The 17505-nt window shown below is 38.6% G+C and overlaps 1 protein-coding gene across 1 annotated transcript in view; it reads left to right on the top strand.

The window, feature by feature from the left end:
• The window catches only part of CA10 (carbonic anhydrase 10), a 474049-nt gene that overhangs the window by 205810 nt on the left and 250734 nt on the right, over positions 1-17505 (top strand). The window contains exons 8-9 of the mRNA XM_083874768.1: positions 2205-2379; positions 3240-3659. Of these exons, the coding sequence (XP_083730894.1) occupies positions 2205-2379; positions 3240-3262 (198 nt within the window). The 3' untranslated portion in view covers positions 3263-3659. The remainder of the gene's footprint in view (positions 1-2204; positions 2380-3239; positions 3660-17505) is intronic.

Genomic DNA, 17505 nt, shown 5'->3' with positions numbered 1-17505 from the left:
TAAAACAATTTACAAATCAATGAGTCTAGGATAGGTACAAAATATGATTTTAAACATAGTATTTATAGCTTTACATTAGATTCAACCCTTGTGCTGTAGGGATTTCCGCATGCAATTTATACAATTTGTGAAAGCACGGAAGAGGTTTTTGTCAAAATAAAAGTATTCACTGTTTAGAGTTAGTATCTACACAAAGAAACTTTGAGGGGGGGCCCTGTTTTCGTGAGGGTTTGGACAAAAGGGTTTCCAGCAGTCTCTTCACAACTGCATCATTCTATGATGCTGTGAACAGTTACTTGGGGACTCTAAAGCAACTACAGCAGTGTTGTACAAACGTAACTGAGGTTATTAAGGATAACAGAGGCCATTCCTAGGTCTGAATAAACACATGTCAATAGCACATTAATGTGACAGAGATACACTATCTGGAGCCTTCTAGGAATTAAATCAGCCAGTGCTTTCTGGTATAGAATAAAATTACAGGACACACACAATAAATACCTTTGGAAAAATCAGATTGATCTATTGAAACCTCTATCAGAGAGAAGCAGGAGAAATTATGCAAGAGAAAACACAACTTCATATCCAAAAGGAAGCTGTTGAGGAAACACACTGGTGGAAAAATCTCAAAAGCTACATTTCTGTACAACTTGCTTACAATCCAATGCCTGGAATCAGAAAACAGCAAATTTAACACCAATTGTCCTCCAGAGTTTCCATCATGAGTTGTCTGCAGAGCTGTAAGCTGAACTAAAACCTCCTGTCTTGCATAATGGAACCCCCAGGAATACTTGAACCACCATCTGCCTGCCCCAAGCAGGCAGTAGAAGAAACATGGTCTGAGAAATGAAATGAGAAACAAGAAAACAACCTTAAATATCACTTTGGGATTTAAAATCTTATTAACATTGTAAATAACACGACTTTAAAAAGCCTGAGGTGTTTTATTTTTGTGATAGTCCTTCTGTCCAGTTTAGTTTGGAGGCAGAGAAAGCACTTTTGTTTCTTTTCTAAATGGGTGATTTGGGAGAATTACACAGCTGACCGTAGGCCAAAAAAAAAAAAAATGCTTAATATTGTGAACTTTTCAAACACAGGACCTGAATATTTTCCTACAAGCAACATTTTTCAGTCCAACATTAATGTGCAAAATGAGGATTAGAATATTTCTAGTGTGTGCTGCTACCAATGGGTTATAACTTCATGATACTTGCTCCTTGTCATGTTCTAATGGTTAATCACATCATCCATTAATACTTACTTATATCCTCCATTATTAATGCTGCAAAGAGATTTTGTGGAATGCTTACTAATTATGTTGTGTACTCAGGCTGAAAAAGCAATGCCCACCTCAAGTTTTCCCTAGAAGCTGTTACAGACTTCCAGGACATAAAACCCAGCTACTGGATTTCCCTATTAAATGCCATAAAAAAAACCCTCTTAAATTGTACACTGGCATGGAAGATATTTTGTTCTTTATATCTTTAAATCAAAATATTGAGGATTTCTGGTTTGTAACTTGAAACTTTTTTTTACTTGAATCAATTAAGAGTTGCATAGTCACCATAACAGCCATTTCTGCCAGCCAGTGCTGGATACACAGGATGATTCAGCTGTGAAACCATCTCAGAAGAAGGCTGGAGTCTTCTGTAGGAACGCTCACAGTCACAGCACAGACAGTATCATGACAGACCTGTCAGCAAAAAGAGGCTCTCACTTTTTAACATCATTAATTTCATGACTTCAGCAGCGTCACTGTCAGTTTTCTCTCCCATCCAGCCTGCCCCTACCTGGTTCTTCAATAACACCCACCAAAGCTGTGGCTTCTCAACTGAAAGCTACACTGATAGCTACAAAATTCAGGAAATTAGCTCTTGTCATTCATCAAGTTCATTTGCTCTGTACCAGCTGCTGTGAATTCCATTACTCTCCAGCTCACCCAAGGACACCTCAATACTGTTTTCATTTGCTCCCCGCAGAACTGCATACTCTCATTTAAAATGGGGCTCAGAAACAGAGGAGCACACAAGGAATGGTTGAAAGTTAACTCTGACTACAAACTGTCAAAGTTCAATTGTTTTACTGAAATTCTGTTTCACTGAAATTCTGTTTTACTTCTATTTATTAACTGATCTATTTAATAGTGTTGTATGTTGTTGATTTACATCAAAAACCAATACTAAGACCTTGTTTTGTCTTTATAGATGCATTCTTTACGACTGCTAAGCCAGAATCAACCATCACAGATATTTCTGAGCATGAGTGACAATTTTAGACCAGTCCAGCCTCTCAACAATCGATGTATCAGAACCAATATCAACTTTAGTTTACAGGGGAAAGATTGTCCAAACAATAGAGCACAGAAACTACAGTATAGAGGTATGTTCCACCACCAGAATAACCCTTTCTATGCTTTCACTGAGCTCCTTCCTTTTGAGACATCCAGGGGCATAACAAGGCACACAAATAAAAATGCATAAAACTCCAGATATGGGGAAATAAATGTGTCAGTCAAATGCCACACATTTGGAATAGATGGGTAAATGTGCAGGAAAAGTGTGACAAAAAAACAGCCTGGAACATCTGATATGTTTTTTAGAAGTAAATATGGCAGACCCTTGGTGTTCTAGCCTCATTTTAAAGTCTTCTCACCTCACAAAGTGCATTTTGCTCTGGTTTACTCACCCACAAAGGGGGACAAGCCAGTCTTGATGACAACTAATCTCAAGCAAAATCAATAATTGATAAGACAATGTCGTTTTCAAGGTGCACCACCATAGCAAACACCTAAATTGCCAAGTGTTGTGTCAAGCTGTGGATATAAACAATGAAGCAGCTCAGTCACCTGCAGCTAGAGTCTCATACTGCCACAGTTATGGCTCGCAACTGAGCTTTAATGTGTCTCATGCATCTTTGAGCCCATGCACACAACTGAAATAATAGTGCTGAAGTGCCCTCGCAGCAGTATTAGCATCATTATGAAGGAGCAGCACTAAAGGAAAAGAAAGGACGTTTTCAGCAGCAAGGCAGGTGACTGTGTTTCAATGCTTCAGAAAAAAACAGTCATTCAGACTTAATTCTTTCCTAGGCAGAGGAGGAAACTGAACCTCCTGACTTTTTAAAAACATTTTGTCTAAGTGCCTAATACAGTTAAATCAATTTGATTCACAGTGTTAAACTAGTTTCATATTTGGAGTGTGTTAAAGCATAATTGGTTTTTTGTTTTGTTTCTCTTCCAGTAAATGAATGGCTCCTCAAATGAGACAGAGCAGGCAGAATCCAAATCTTCAGTGGAATGCTCTTTCTGGGAACTGACATCATCTCCAATGCATCCAACCTCCCTCTCTGGGTTCACATGCACCATGTGCTGTGGGGAAAGAGCTGCCATCCTGGAAAACTCCTCGAAATTCATTCATGTGATTGGTGGCCATTTAAAAAACAAAACAAAACAAAGAGAAAGTATTACAGTAAATGTGATTACAATTTCCCTGAACTAATTTAGAGTCACAAAGAAAGACTTTTCAGCCTTTGTACATATGAAATTCTTCCTCTTCTCCCCCCACCCCGCAATTGAAAACAAAAACAAAAACAAAAACAAAAACAAAAAAAAACAAAAAAAAAAAAAACAAAAAAAAAAAAAAAAAAAAAAAAAAAAAAAGGTGGCTCAGTACAGCATCAAAGTGGAGTTGTGTTCTGTGTGCCAAGTAATCCTTGGAAAGCTCTCATTATTTCACTATCATTAATGGATACTGACAAGACAGAACAAGACTACTGTAAAGGAAACTTATTTCTAAGTTATGATCTTTCTGTTAATTTGATTTAAAAAGGGACAGACTTTGAGAGATAAGTACTGTAAATATATCACTGCAGAATATAAAGGAAATTGAGATATTTCCCTCTGTCACATATACGTAGTAGGATTTGGCAAAATCAGAATATATCCATTTTCTCTTTCTTGTTTTACAACAGATCATACGTTGTGTTGGTTACTATTAACTGCTCAATAAATGTGTTTAACAAATTAATTTAGTTAAGTTGCTTTGATTTCTCTTTTCCTTTCTGAAATAACAAGCCTCTACTACTTGTGGACGCATTATTTGTATTTTTCTCTTTTTTTCTTATCTTTCTTTCTTTCTTTCTTTCTTTCTTTCTTTCTTTCTTTCTTTCTTTCTTTCTTTCTTTCTTTCTTTCTTTCTTTCCATCATTTCTTTGTTTGCAGCCCATTCAAGTGAGTTAATGATAATTGGGAATGCACTTAGAGGTAATATAACTTAACTTTCTGGTCCATCATTAACAGGAACTGGGCTCAGAAGCAGAAAGCAGATAAAACATATCTTAGTTTAAAATTGTCATTTTCCTTGCTGAAGCCATTATTGGGACAAACATCAAATCCTGTAAATTGGTGGTGAAAGGGATATTTTTCTTTACAGATAAAGCAGGAGCTGACCAAGTAGAAGCAAATGCCTTTTTTTCTTATTTATAATGGTCATTCACTGTGTTTGGTTACTGTCAAGAACTCAATAAATGTGTTTAACAAGTTCACACAGTGCATGTTTGACCTTCTTCAATACTGAGAGATTTTTCAGGTTGGTTTTTCTTCCAGTCTGGGGAGGGGTCAAGGCCTCATGATCTCCCATCCCTAATGTTCACCTTGTACCACATTTAAGTTGACAGAAAGCAAGATGAAGCCAGGAAATGCTCTGGCACCAAGGAATAATTTGCACCAAATAGAAGAACAGGCACTACAAGTAGTGTGAGGGAACAGCCAGGGAGCTTCAATGTGACAAAAATGCAATTTTATCTGTGCCTGAAGAGAACAGTGCACCTGACAGGAAAGTCAAGAGTCTGTGGTTTGGAAAGATTTGCAGCTAGAAGTGCAGTGGAGTTAGAAGAGGCCAGAACTGGCCTTCAGGGGACCCTCAGGATGGAGATGGAAAACTGTAAGGAACCCAAAAGTGTCGACAGCTCAGCTGCTCAGTGTAAGGTGCAGGGAGGGCTCGGGTGAGGAGGGCTGGCACGAGGGTGCCCTGTCTGCACTTTGAACTGGTGACTCTGGCCTCATGGTCTCTAACATTAAAGGAGGAGGATGATCCATCTTTTTATTTTACTTTTTAAAGTGGTCAGGGTTAACACTACTAAAATTCCATCTCAGTCTGAAAACGAAGTGTATGGGACTGTCTCTGTGATACTGCATTTCCCTATTGTCTGCTTTAAGCCCAGAAATGAGTCCTGTAACTTTAAGCTAGAGCCAGAGGAAGGAGGGGGAAGCCGGGGGAATTATTTCAGCAGTCTGTGTTCAGACACAGATATCCCTCCACTCTCTCTCTCAGTTTATTCTCAGCAGAGAGAGTTACACGCTTCGCTTTTTGTGTTAGCTTCTTTTCTGTTAGCTGAGGCAAGAAGTTTCCCGGGACTGCATACAGCTTCTTTGGTGATTTCTGCAGCTTTTTCTGGAACTATTTGGCTTAGCTGCAGTCTGAGAGCAGAGCATGGCTGGGTGCCCCGGGTCAGCGTATCCCTGGCTCCGCACCTCAGGAGAAGCCTGGCAGAACTCTAAAATCTACTAGCTTTCTCCGCAGCAGGAAGGTTTTAATAGCTAACATTATTCTTGTTTTTATTGTTTTTAAATTTTTTTTTCTGCGTTAAATAAACAGGGGTTTTTTTTCACTTTCCTCCAAGAAATTCCCTTGGTATCTCTGGTGGCAGGGCACCACATCCCGGCTCCATGCCTTGGGAGAAGCCCAGCAGAACTCTAAAATCCACCAGCTTTCTCCACAGCGAGGTTTTAATATCTAACATTAGTAAATTTTTATTATTTTTTTTTCTCTGTGTTAAATAAACAGAATTTTTTTCACTTTCCTCCAAGAAATTCCATTGGTATCACTGCTGAGGGAGGGAGTGCCTAATCCTGCTTCCTTTAGAGGAGATGCTCCTTTCAGGACATTTCCTCCTAACTTATCTCGAACTGAGATACAAGGCTGAAAATTTTACAGCTTTCAGGAGGTGAACCTTCCCCAAAAGTCGGGAACTAAAAGGAAAAGTGTAATTAGCCAGTGTATTTTATTGCAGATACCAGATTTGTAGCAAAAGGCAGATGTTTTGCACATTTTACTTTACATCTCATAGCTCTAGTACTGAGCACTGCACCTCAAAAACTCCAGATATTTGGTTCCTAAACTCAAAACACTGTAAGTTTTTCAGGGAGATTAGGTATAACTGCTCCATGCTTGGATTTTTTCAATTAGATTTTATTCCCCAGATATAGTGGCTGACAAAGCTCGGAGAGTTTACTGTAAGGGATACTGATTTACTGGCAAATGGCTCAACACAGTTCTCAACAACACACTGTAAAATTATTCAAGGAGCCTGGATAAATACCATTTATAATATGAAATGTAATGCAGGCAAACATTTTCTGTTTCCTACAGTGTCAGGCTTCTATTCTAATAACTAAAGATGTGTCAAACACATACTCAGAACAGAAAATGAAAAACAGGATACTAAATTTTCTAAGAACAGAAAAATAACACTTTTTGAATAGAGAAAAAAATCCTCAAAATTATTAGTAAAACAGCACAAAAATTGGCACAGTTTATGAATTTAGGCAGATGCTCCCATCCCATTAGAGGAGAAAGAGCTGGAGCCAAAAGTAAATCCAAGGGGAACAAAGAATAGTGTAGTTGCCCCAGAAGGGAGGTCAAGGCCATGAAATTCACCCTTGGGTGGGTATTCCCAGCACAAGGAGACAGCCAACACCTCATATCCCACTTTCTGGAGCATTCAGGTATTTGCACCCATGGCCCGTGTCCAAATGCACCAGGACCATGTTTGGACTTGGTCAAGGGAGAGTGATGCTGGGTCAGGGTCAGAATATCCTTCCCAATTGCCCATTTGGGATGTGGCTTATCAAGGATTTTGTGAACCCACCTCAAAGATTTTGTGAACCTTCCTCATGGGTTCTGCGAAGAAATCACCAGAAATGCCTCATGCTTCCTTCACTTGCTGTTCTGCTGTGCCACCTGAGCTTTAATAGCAAGACTCCCTGGAAGATTATTCCTGCAAAGCTGCCCTGAAGGGCTCCTGCATAAGTGCCAAATTTAATGTGCTGCATGAGAAAACAATTGTGAACCCCATATGGTAAAGAGAAGGGAATATGTCAACATGATGAGGAAATATATTAATATTCAACTATGCGATAAAAATCTTACGAAGGAGTGTTAAGACAACATAGAAAGTCATAAGCACAATTGCAGGTAACAGGATTTGGGAGAAAGCATCTATCTTTTCCCTCTGTCCTGAATTTCCCCCTTAATGATGGCAGCAATATAGCAGCAAGCTGTTTTCAGCTTGCTGCCTCCTTTCGGACATGAATTAAATTTGACAGCACTAGGAGTAATAATGACATTTTCAGTCATTCATGCCAAAGTTTCACAATACTGGAGGCCTCTCTCATTACACGTTTATTTATGTGTGTTCCTCAAACTGCAGAAATGATACAAAAAGGGAACTCCATTGACACAAATTTCACCAAAGTCCTGCCCATGTTCCTCCCATACAGATTGGGCAGCTGATATACTTAAATTAAAACTAAATTACTGAGATTCTGCCCTCCTGCAAGCAGTGGCTTCTCCTGGAAGCATGTGAACTATCAAAGACTCTTGAGATCTTAAATCATGTAGCCCAAACTACAGACCAGCATGACTTCGGCTTTTAAAAGTCTTGAAGAATTCCTGCCTAATTCCAAATACAAAGGATGAAGAATTGTGGAATAATTCCAGGTTTCAGCTTTCAGAAACTGACCCTTTCCACTCCTTGTATGTTGCATGTCTTACAGAGAGAACTTCATAGGGGACAGATTTTGCTGTCAGCATAGGAAATGTCAGAGGACATGGTTGTTGTCCCATTTAAGGTTTCTGTAGGGAATCTAAATGATCTCAACTGAAATATCACAGCTCTGCCTTGTGGAAGGCTGATGCAGCCAATCAAATAAACCAAAAAAACAGACAAATAAAGAGACTTAAGCAGATGGAATTTACCAAATATTCTAATAAACAGCTTATTTCTACTAAAGACCTATCATTCAATGCTATCTTTTTTCACTACAGTGCACGAGGATTTCTGTGCCATGTGTGGCTTCACTGAGGATGCACAGCCTTGGTGTGGATTGGATTTCAGCTCAGAGCCCACCCACCACCTTTCTCCTCATGTCATTCTTATTCTGGCAGCTCAGACAGCTCTTCAGTTTAATTATTAGTGTGTCTTTCATATTCTCGTATTCCCAGATACTTCCTATGCACAGCAAAAGAATTCCCAGCAGGGCAGAGGTGTATTTTGCCACCAACCATTTAAAGCACCATTCTCGCAGCCTGTGGGCAGCAATTGGTCCTATTTAGAAAAAATAAATTTAATTCTAAACTAGACAAATGAGGTTGGCTCATTAAGCAGTTGCAGCATTGTCTGGGTTCCCATACACAAACAAACAGCAAAAGGGCAAACTGCCAGCTCAGTTCTCCAAGCAGGGATTGATAACATTTTACAGGAAGCCACCAGTCTCCTGTGCCAGTATCACTCTGGGGGACTGTGCTTCTGTGTGAGCTACACTGCTGCAGTAGGACATGAAATAAAGATGCTTGACTCCAGTCAGGCGGCAGCAGAAATCAGAAGGTTTATTTGCAATTCATTCAGCCCTTTTATAACACGCTGTGCTAAAGGCACGTTATTGGTCCGTAGGACTGACACCTCTCCATTGGCTCAGTAACAGAAATAGCAAACAACACCTGTTGTTATGGGAAAGGAATATTGTTTGCACAAGGTTGTTTTGGGGAAAAGAAAAACTGTTGAAAAGATTCTCTTGGGAAGAGCTCAGGCTCAGAAAATATGAGGTCCACACTATACCTCACTGGGGGCTCATCTGCACAGCCCAGAGCCTGGGGCTGCCAGCCTGGAGAGAGTCCCCAGCAGGCTGAGTGCCACAGACACACATCCATGGATGTACTGCTGAGGTTCACCACCTTCCTGATGCTGTTTTACACCACAACAACACAAACTACAACCTTCAGAAGGCTGAAAATAACTCCTTTATTTTTGGGATGTGTCTCCCTTTTATACTATTTTACACAGATCAATTTGATTGGTGAAACAAAGACAAACCTCTTCATTTACATTGGTCACACCAGAGGGACATCAAGAAGAAGTCCCTCCTAGGAAAAGGAATTAATAACAAACCTACACTTACAAAGACACTTCTCCTGTTTACAGAAAATTCTCTGGGATAAGAATTTCAGAAAACCAAAACATCTCACACATGGAACCAGTGCTACACCTTCCCACCGTGCACATCAAGGGAAGCAGCAGTGACCACACTGACTGCCACTTTTGGGTGCCAGAACACACATAAAGCTTTGTGCTTCCCTCCCTCCAAGCTTGTTTCCATCACAAGAATTTCAGCAGCAGCCACAGCAGAGAGCAAAATGCACGAGATGATTGGGCTTGGTGTGTCCTGCCGTCCCAATCAAACAGGGGTTAGGGACAAGCCAACCAGCCTGGCCTTCCCTACCTTTGTCACAGTGTCACACACACATAACAATTGTGGTTTCCAACACAGAAGTGTTTCTACCAAGGTACTGACTCCAACCATTCCATTTTGACAGATCATTGTCATTCCCAGCCAGTGCAAGCTACCATAGAAACAGAAGAAATTTTGGGCCAGATTCAAGTTTAGAGAAACTGCAACCAGCAATAACTAAACTGTGTGTGTGCTGTATTTACAATGCCTTGATGCTCCACTGTGGTTTGGAAAGGATTGAGATCTTGCTACCCACATGAAATGGATGAGAAAGGAAGCATCTCAAAGCAGGAATGAGGTTGGATGGTTAGACTGTAACAGCTTGCTTCTTTATGATGTTTGTTTACATGGTTACTCAGGTTTTTTTATGGTTTATTATGTCTTTGATGTTAACACCTTAGAATAATAGTATCAAATTCTTTTTTCTATTTTTTTTCTTTATTTGCAGTTTTATGATATTTTTTTCACAAATTAATAAGAAATTTGCTTGTTTGGGACACTTGGGAGAAGAACAGATCCTGCACAAATGACATTAAGGTTCTTTACTTGAAGGATTCTTCAAAGTTACACTCCTGAGCAATAAGGGAACAAATCTGAGATCACCTTCATGCTTCTCAGACAAAAACACTGAAAGAGGCAAACAGAAAAAAAAGAGAAACTTCTCCAAACTTTACTGCCATAAAACCATATTTTCTTTTAACAGAATTTACCTGTAGCTGATTTACAAAAACAGAGCGCAGGAATAACATCCTGTGCAAGCAGCACCATAAATACTGTGGAATGACTAACAAGAGACACACAGCAATGCAATCTGGTTGTTTTTATGGTGCAGGATTTGTCGCTGTGAATCAGGAGGGGCTGTGAGAGGGAGGTAAAGTCTGGTGAGTGATTATGACACGTGGAGCCTGTCAAGGTAAGCAAAGCCCTTTGTGTCTCAGGAGTGAGCATCTTATCATGATGGGTGGAAGAGAGAAAGGAAAAAAAAAATCAGATGAGGCTGACTTCAAGATGTTTCTCTTAATGAAAGTTCTCATGTCAACAGTCATTACAATGCTAATGTCAACACTTTTTTTGGAAGTAGTACCCTTATAACATTCATTAGGGATGTCATAAGCATCCCACAACATATGGTGTCTCAAATCTAATTACTTTTCTATTCAAACCATGACCTTGAATTGGTTTTAAAACAAGGAAGAACACAGGAAAAACGCCCCTATTGCTTATTTGACGGCTCAGTGGCATAGTGCTGAAATTCAGAATTATATCAAGTTGACTTTCTGTTTGTTTTGCCTTCCAGTTTTGTATCTAATCTAAAAAAAAAGTGATGGAAGTTTATTAAAAAAAAAAAAAAAAAAAAAAAAAAAAAAAAAAAAAAAAAAGAGTAGTGGCAACATCTACTTCCTGAGACTGTTTGCACATTAAAAGCACAGTGTACACAGAAAAGGGCATTTTGAAACACTTGAAACCCAGCCAAAGGCTGCTTGAAGTATCTCTAATTCTGATTGCCATCACTGGAGTTCTCTGTATCCTGTACAGCCTCGAGCTGAAATCCCTCTCTCTGCTGTGATAACCTCCCAGCTCAGATCTACAAGAGCCTCTCACCAACCAGCATCTCGCCACTGCAGCTGCTGCCTTGGGTCATCTCAGGACATCAGTCTTTGCAGCTCAATACATGGAAAAAAAACCAAAACAACCCATAAATCTTAGAAGTGTTCCTAAGACAATGATTTAAGCTCTTTACCTGAGTAATTGAAGAAATAAAAAGAATTTTTTTCATTTAAATTTAACCTTTTGAAAGCACCAACTTTACACAAAGATTATTTGGAAACATTTTTGTCAGAGGTTTTATTCTGCTACCATCTTCCCCTACATGATTTTAACAAAAGCCCCCTATGATATTTTGCTTATGTGAAGATCTAAAAATCAAATCCTTTCTATCCCAAGTGTATTATGCCTCCAGAAAATAAGTTCTAAATATTTATAAATGATTTCTTACTGGAACTTCCCCTTTTGCTACAAGAATAGGAATAGCACTGTGCTGCTACACAAATAATACTGGTTATAGAAAACTTACAATTACTTGCCATGTTTTGCAAGTTCTTCCTAAATCAGATTATATTGTTACAATATAAACACTCATGCCTTTAATGGTACAATTAAATCTGAGGCAATTACTGCAGATAGTTCCCATACTTCTTCACCGATCTTTGCTGAAACATCCCAAATCATTCTTGCAGTTTAATGCATTTAAATATGTGATTATGTTTAGCATATGTCCACTTATTATGCACAGTTACTGGAAATCAAGTTCACTTTGAATATATTTTCTAATTGCTACTTAGAAAAAGTGACAAAGTGTTGAGGCCACAGTAATGCACATACAAATACATTAACCTAAACCTTTTTAATGATAATAACATTAGTTCAAGACATTCACTCATGAAAATATTCATCTTCCTCTTAATTATAAAGCAACTTACAAGCAACATCAAATATGATTAATATTTTAGAAAAAGAAATGTTGATAAAAGAAAAATCCAGGGGAAAAAAGAACATATGTCAAAGAAAAAAAAATTTGAAAGAGCTGAGTTGTCTCAACAGTCATCAGGATTATTCAGGGGAATAAAGCTCAACAAGAGACACCATCTTTTAAAATATTCCACTTTTCCATTGTTATTTATAGTGTGAATTTTGCAAAATGAGAAGCTGACAAGCACTGCAGTAGGAAATATGGTCATCCAAGGGAAGTAATAATCACCTTTCTGGGATTTCCCCACAGTCTGGGGGCCTGGGAGGTGTTTGTTTCACCAGAGGTTGCTCTTGAAATCTGTGACAAATCCCTCCCCTCTTTTAGGTCTCTGTTCACACCTAAAACCACAAAAAGCCTTGGCACAGGAGGGAAGGGCTGATGTAGGAACTGGCTTGACCAGTTGGAGAATGGAGAATACCAAATTTGTGTGATACTCCCCATAACTGTAAAACTGCCAGGTCTTCTGCCAGACGTGGGTGAGACCATTATCAGTTTCACAGAAGAAGGCATACCTAAGATTGCAAAAGCAACCTTGATTCCCCAGCAAAGTATCTGGAGGATCAAAGAAGCTAATTTTTCAATTTGTTTCAAGGTAAGCACTTGGTTTTGTCTGTTTTTAGAGGGGTGGGTCATATAATTTCTCCAAGAGACAGAGTCTATTGATTAATTTCATACTACTGAAGTAAGAATCATTCTTCTATTACAGGTACAAATGTAAAGATTTAAAAGGCATTTAGGGAATAAGTGGGGAGGATCACTGTAGAAGATGATTTATATTCTCTCTTAAATGCACAAATATGGCAGGGGAGATGTGTTTCTCTTAAGAAAGGCTAGATCTCAGACATTAAGCCGCACCTATTGTGTGGTCTTAATTCAGCAGCTACACAATTCCTGTCACAGGCTTGTTTCAATGAATGCTAAAAATGAGCAGTTTAATCCAGCTAGGTTGGGTCTTTCAGTACATAAGGAAGAAAATCAGACAATCTATTCCACATTCCTACTCCCCAAGCAGATCAGCTGAGTACAGAAAGCACCTGTAGGGTATTTATTTATTAATTTTTTTTTATTATAGGAAAGGTAATGGGAAAGGCATCTCCTTCCAAGTCAATTCCAATGGTGTATACATTATTAGAATTAGTTATTAGATATTAACACCTGAACAACATAGATTATAAATAAGGTATGTGGCCTGGATATTAATTTTCACATTCTGAATGCAATGTCTCTTTTTACTAAAGGATCTGAAGCACACAACTTCAATGTATTTTTTATTAGTACAATAAGTCTATCTGACTATGATATAGTGCTGTTATGTTTAAGATACTAGTAAGTGTACAGGGAAATACTCAATAACACAATTAATAGTGAAGGCAGCATTTCTTGGGCACTGAAGGGGTCAGTAAATACAGCTGAGAGTGAATCAAAGGGGCTGCAGCAAAACTGACACCTTAAAAGCACATTTTTAAAGTGCTAAGTATTGCAACAAATGATTACTGGAGAAAATAAAACAGTTTGCTGGGATCCAGTTCTTCTCTTCGATGGGAGGAGGAGATGTTTAGGGTGCCTTGCACTCTTCAAGAAGTAAAATAACCATGTGTCCTAAAAGGTAAGCCAGCATGTGCACTATCACTTTGCAGCACATTTCTCTCAGAGAAATCATACTGGCCAGAGGGATCAAATTCAGGGCAAGCTAAGCAGAAAATAGCTGTATTTGGTATTCAAAAGAAGTGATTTTTGGATTTATTCTGTGTATCACACTGTGCTGTATTACTTAATTTCCCCTACTAGAGAGGGGAAATCTTCATATAAGGAATAACTACCTGGCAAGAAGCGACTGTACCTCACAAGTGTGACTGTGCCCAGAATCACTAAACAGAAGAATGAAACTTTTGTGTGTCCTGAGATTCACATAAAGCTCCTTTCAGCAGTACAAAATCAGCCTGAGTGAGGTTCTAGAGCCCCTGGGGCATATTAAATGAGCTGAGAGCACCAAAGAGGGCACCACAACTTCCTGCGGAACTCCCCACACCGAGGGGAGTTTGAGCTGCACCTCCATCTGCTGCAGCAGTGACACGTTGGACTCTCCACATGGAACCATATGGCTGTTCTCAAACTAAACAAATGTAGCTATGCAGATCTACAACATTCTTTTCATTTTTAAATATGCAGCTTGTTCGGTTTCTAGAAAATAAATCTTGCAAAACCAGTAAGTGTTATGGGATTTTTTGATGGCCATCTGGCCTCAAAACCATGGATTGCCAAAGTATTGTCTGTAATCATCATCTAAGAACATATGCTTATACCTTCTTAGCTCATCCTAAACAGCCAGAGGTTACATGTAGCACATAAAGAAAAATAAAAACAGAGATATAGGCAGCAAAAAAACACCCCCCACAACCACAGCATGAATTTGATAGCACTGTGGCAATGTATTCAAATGAACTATTTCCCTGCTTCCATCCTAACAGGTCCGACAAAAGCACATCTGCATTTGCACTTGATAAGTTATCAACAGCACTTGTGAATCAGTGTACTTACTGTTGTTTATGAGCAAAACCAGGTACAACAAGCCAATAAACTCATGTAAATCTGCACACTTTAATAAGGCAATTAATTTATAAAGTAGATTATGCAACAAGGGAAGTTACAATATATTGATGCACGGGGAAATTTAAGTGTTTAGGTATAATTCAAAGTCTAGTTTTCTGTTGTATGCAGTAAGAATTTTCAGTGTTGTTTTACAAAAAACACACAGATTAGATTTCAAGTCATGATATGTAAGCATTGCTTTGGTGATGCAAGAAGCTTTAGTTTTCTTACCACAGGGAAAAAAAAAAAATAAAAATTTGAGGAATGAGGAACTGATGTCCAGCCAGGGTCAACCTGCTGCAAATACACAACTCACCTCTCACAACCTTCCTGTGCACAGTGCAGATCACCTGGAACAGTCATCAAGGCTTGATAAATCACAATTTTTCATCAGTTCATTACCATACATTCATTACATTATGGGGCAGCAGAAAAAAATTTGTTTACAATTCCCTTTATAACAATCCATGTGGTTGTTGCAAGTGATCAAGCATTATTTTAAAAGCTTCCTCATTCTTTTAGATTTTATGTGAAATTAGAATCAGATTTAAGCACCCTATGAAAGAACTCGTCCTCCACAGGGAAATGCCAAATCAGGGACACAAATTGTAATGCAGAGTATAAAGAAATTACCTTCTTACCATATAAATTGGATTAGATAATCATAAATTTTTCATGCACAGTCAGAGATGTATCTTAGAATTTCAAAATACTCAGATTCTTCAAAGTCTTCAGAAGAATAGGAAAGAATGGAAATGCACATCTTTACTTGCTTTGTGTAAGTCTCCCTTGACATCTCCACGTTGATTTTCTCCTAAGCACTGAAGCAGTATCTTAGTTTACCAAGTCTGGTGTCATCTAAATCCACCTGGCACCTGTCATGTGCATTACTTTTGCCTCAGTGACTACATTTATTTTGCAATTACTCCATTCTCAGTGATAAATCAGAAATGGAGGCAATGAACCTGGATAAAACCCCATGTAAATGCAGAAATGTACAAAAAGCTGGTTGGTTTTAAATTCAATTCCTCTCCTAACTGTACAATAATATATTTCTTGGAAGTTTTTTACCTTCTTGACTAATTAAACGACAACAGCAAAAAAATCAAACAAATATCCCACACACTAAAAAAAACACACAAAGATGCTTAGCAATTAAAATCATCTCTCTGAAGAGCTTTTTTTGGATATTGTCTTGGACAAAACTGTGAGTGAAAGAGCTCTGGCAGAACCCAGGTCCTGATGCCAATTTCCCCATAACTCCCTCAGATGCTGCCATGCAACACACCACTCCTGCCAATGTTTTGTTTGCTTCTCAACCTGAACTGTTTCTCTTCTCATTCAAAACCCTCATCAAAACAGAAAAAATTCTCATCAAAACATCACACTGCAGTGGATCTCCATCTGCATCCTTTGTATCCCTGAGCATCATTTGAACTGTGCATGAGGAAATGAAGATCTGAAATCATCTCAAAACAGATGGATAAAGAACAGGGTTTAAATGCTATTATTTGCAGAAGAACCAGGGTAAAAATGTTTATTAACCTTTACATAAATATTGTTGTTGTTTTCATCCTATTCATAAAACATTTCTAGGTATAAATATATATATAAATAATTTATTATATCTACTTGATATATATTTCACTTTAATAAATATTTTTCCACTAAAACCACAGATATCAGCTCATGACAGGACTTTCAGAGCACTGAGAGCTTTACTCCTCCATCACACTCAGTCTGTGAAACCCACCTCAGAGATTTGGGATGTGTCATCACAGAGATAGCAAACACTAGAGAACATCAAAAAAAAGCATTTTTCATCCAAGATAATGACTTTTTAATTCAGTGGGAGTTAGATCATACTGTAACTAGGAACCAAAGTTCACAAAACCACTAGTTGAACTAACCAACACAACAGCCACTCTGCTGGAGAACTCTGAGAAAACTTCCTTTGCTGAAAAGTTGGTGTTTATGCCTTCAAGTTATCTACAAGACTGAAGAGCATAAATTATTCCAGCACACATTGGCAGTAAATTTACACTTACTCAGCTGGCTTCAGATCTGATTGTTTCAGGTGGCAGAATAGGAAAAACTTTGATGTTTGACTAAATGGGAAAGCTCTGCCGTCTGTTCACAAGCAATTTGCCAACAGGAAGATGCCAAAATTCTTTAATATTTGTCAGGAGCTGCTCACTCCTTTATTGATTGTGCATGACTGTAAGACAATCGCAGCTCAGGACCTGCCTGGATCACAACTGACAAATAGTCAGACTCACACATGTAAGTTACAGGGGAATTCAAGTGGATAAAACAAATACACAGTCAACACTGCCAGCCCTCCCACATAAATAAGCAACAGTTTTATTCTTGAAGTGGATTGAACTGAGAATTTACCTCTTCTTATAACGAGGGAACACTCAGGTTCTGATTTCAGGGGATTTACTTCGGGGATGAGAAGGTGGGGCCATGAACAAAACCTGAACAACGGGAACCATTGAGCAAAATTTACCTGTCGAGTGCCTACACTGAACTGAATAGGGCCACCTAACATGGCTTGGATTTTGGGATATCAAATATCCTTTCATTCACAAATTCAAGTGGGCCCCATTCACACTGGCTCAGGTAGGTTTAACCAACAAGAAAAAACCTGAATAGACAACAGCACACCAGCCAGTTCTGTGTGGGACATACAGAGGTGTCTTCAGGAAAAAAACAAACAAACAAACAAGGGGAATGTAAGAACCATAGGAGAATATAGCCCCAGTTGCTGAAAGTCTTCCACATCTCAAATGTTCAAAATGCTAAGATGGAAAACCAA

This window comes from Zosterops lateralis (assembly GCF_965231275.1).
Source record: "Zosterops lateralis genome assembly, chromosome: 18".
Lineage (NCBI taxonomy): Eukaryota > Metazoa > Chordata > Aves > Passeriformes > Zosteropidae > Zosterops > Zosterops lateralis.
Note: the sequence above shows the minus strand (reverse complement) of the source record. Positions and strands in the feature narration are given on the sequence as shown.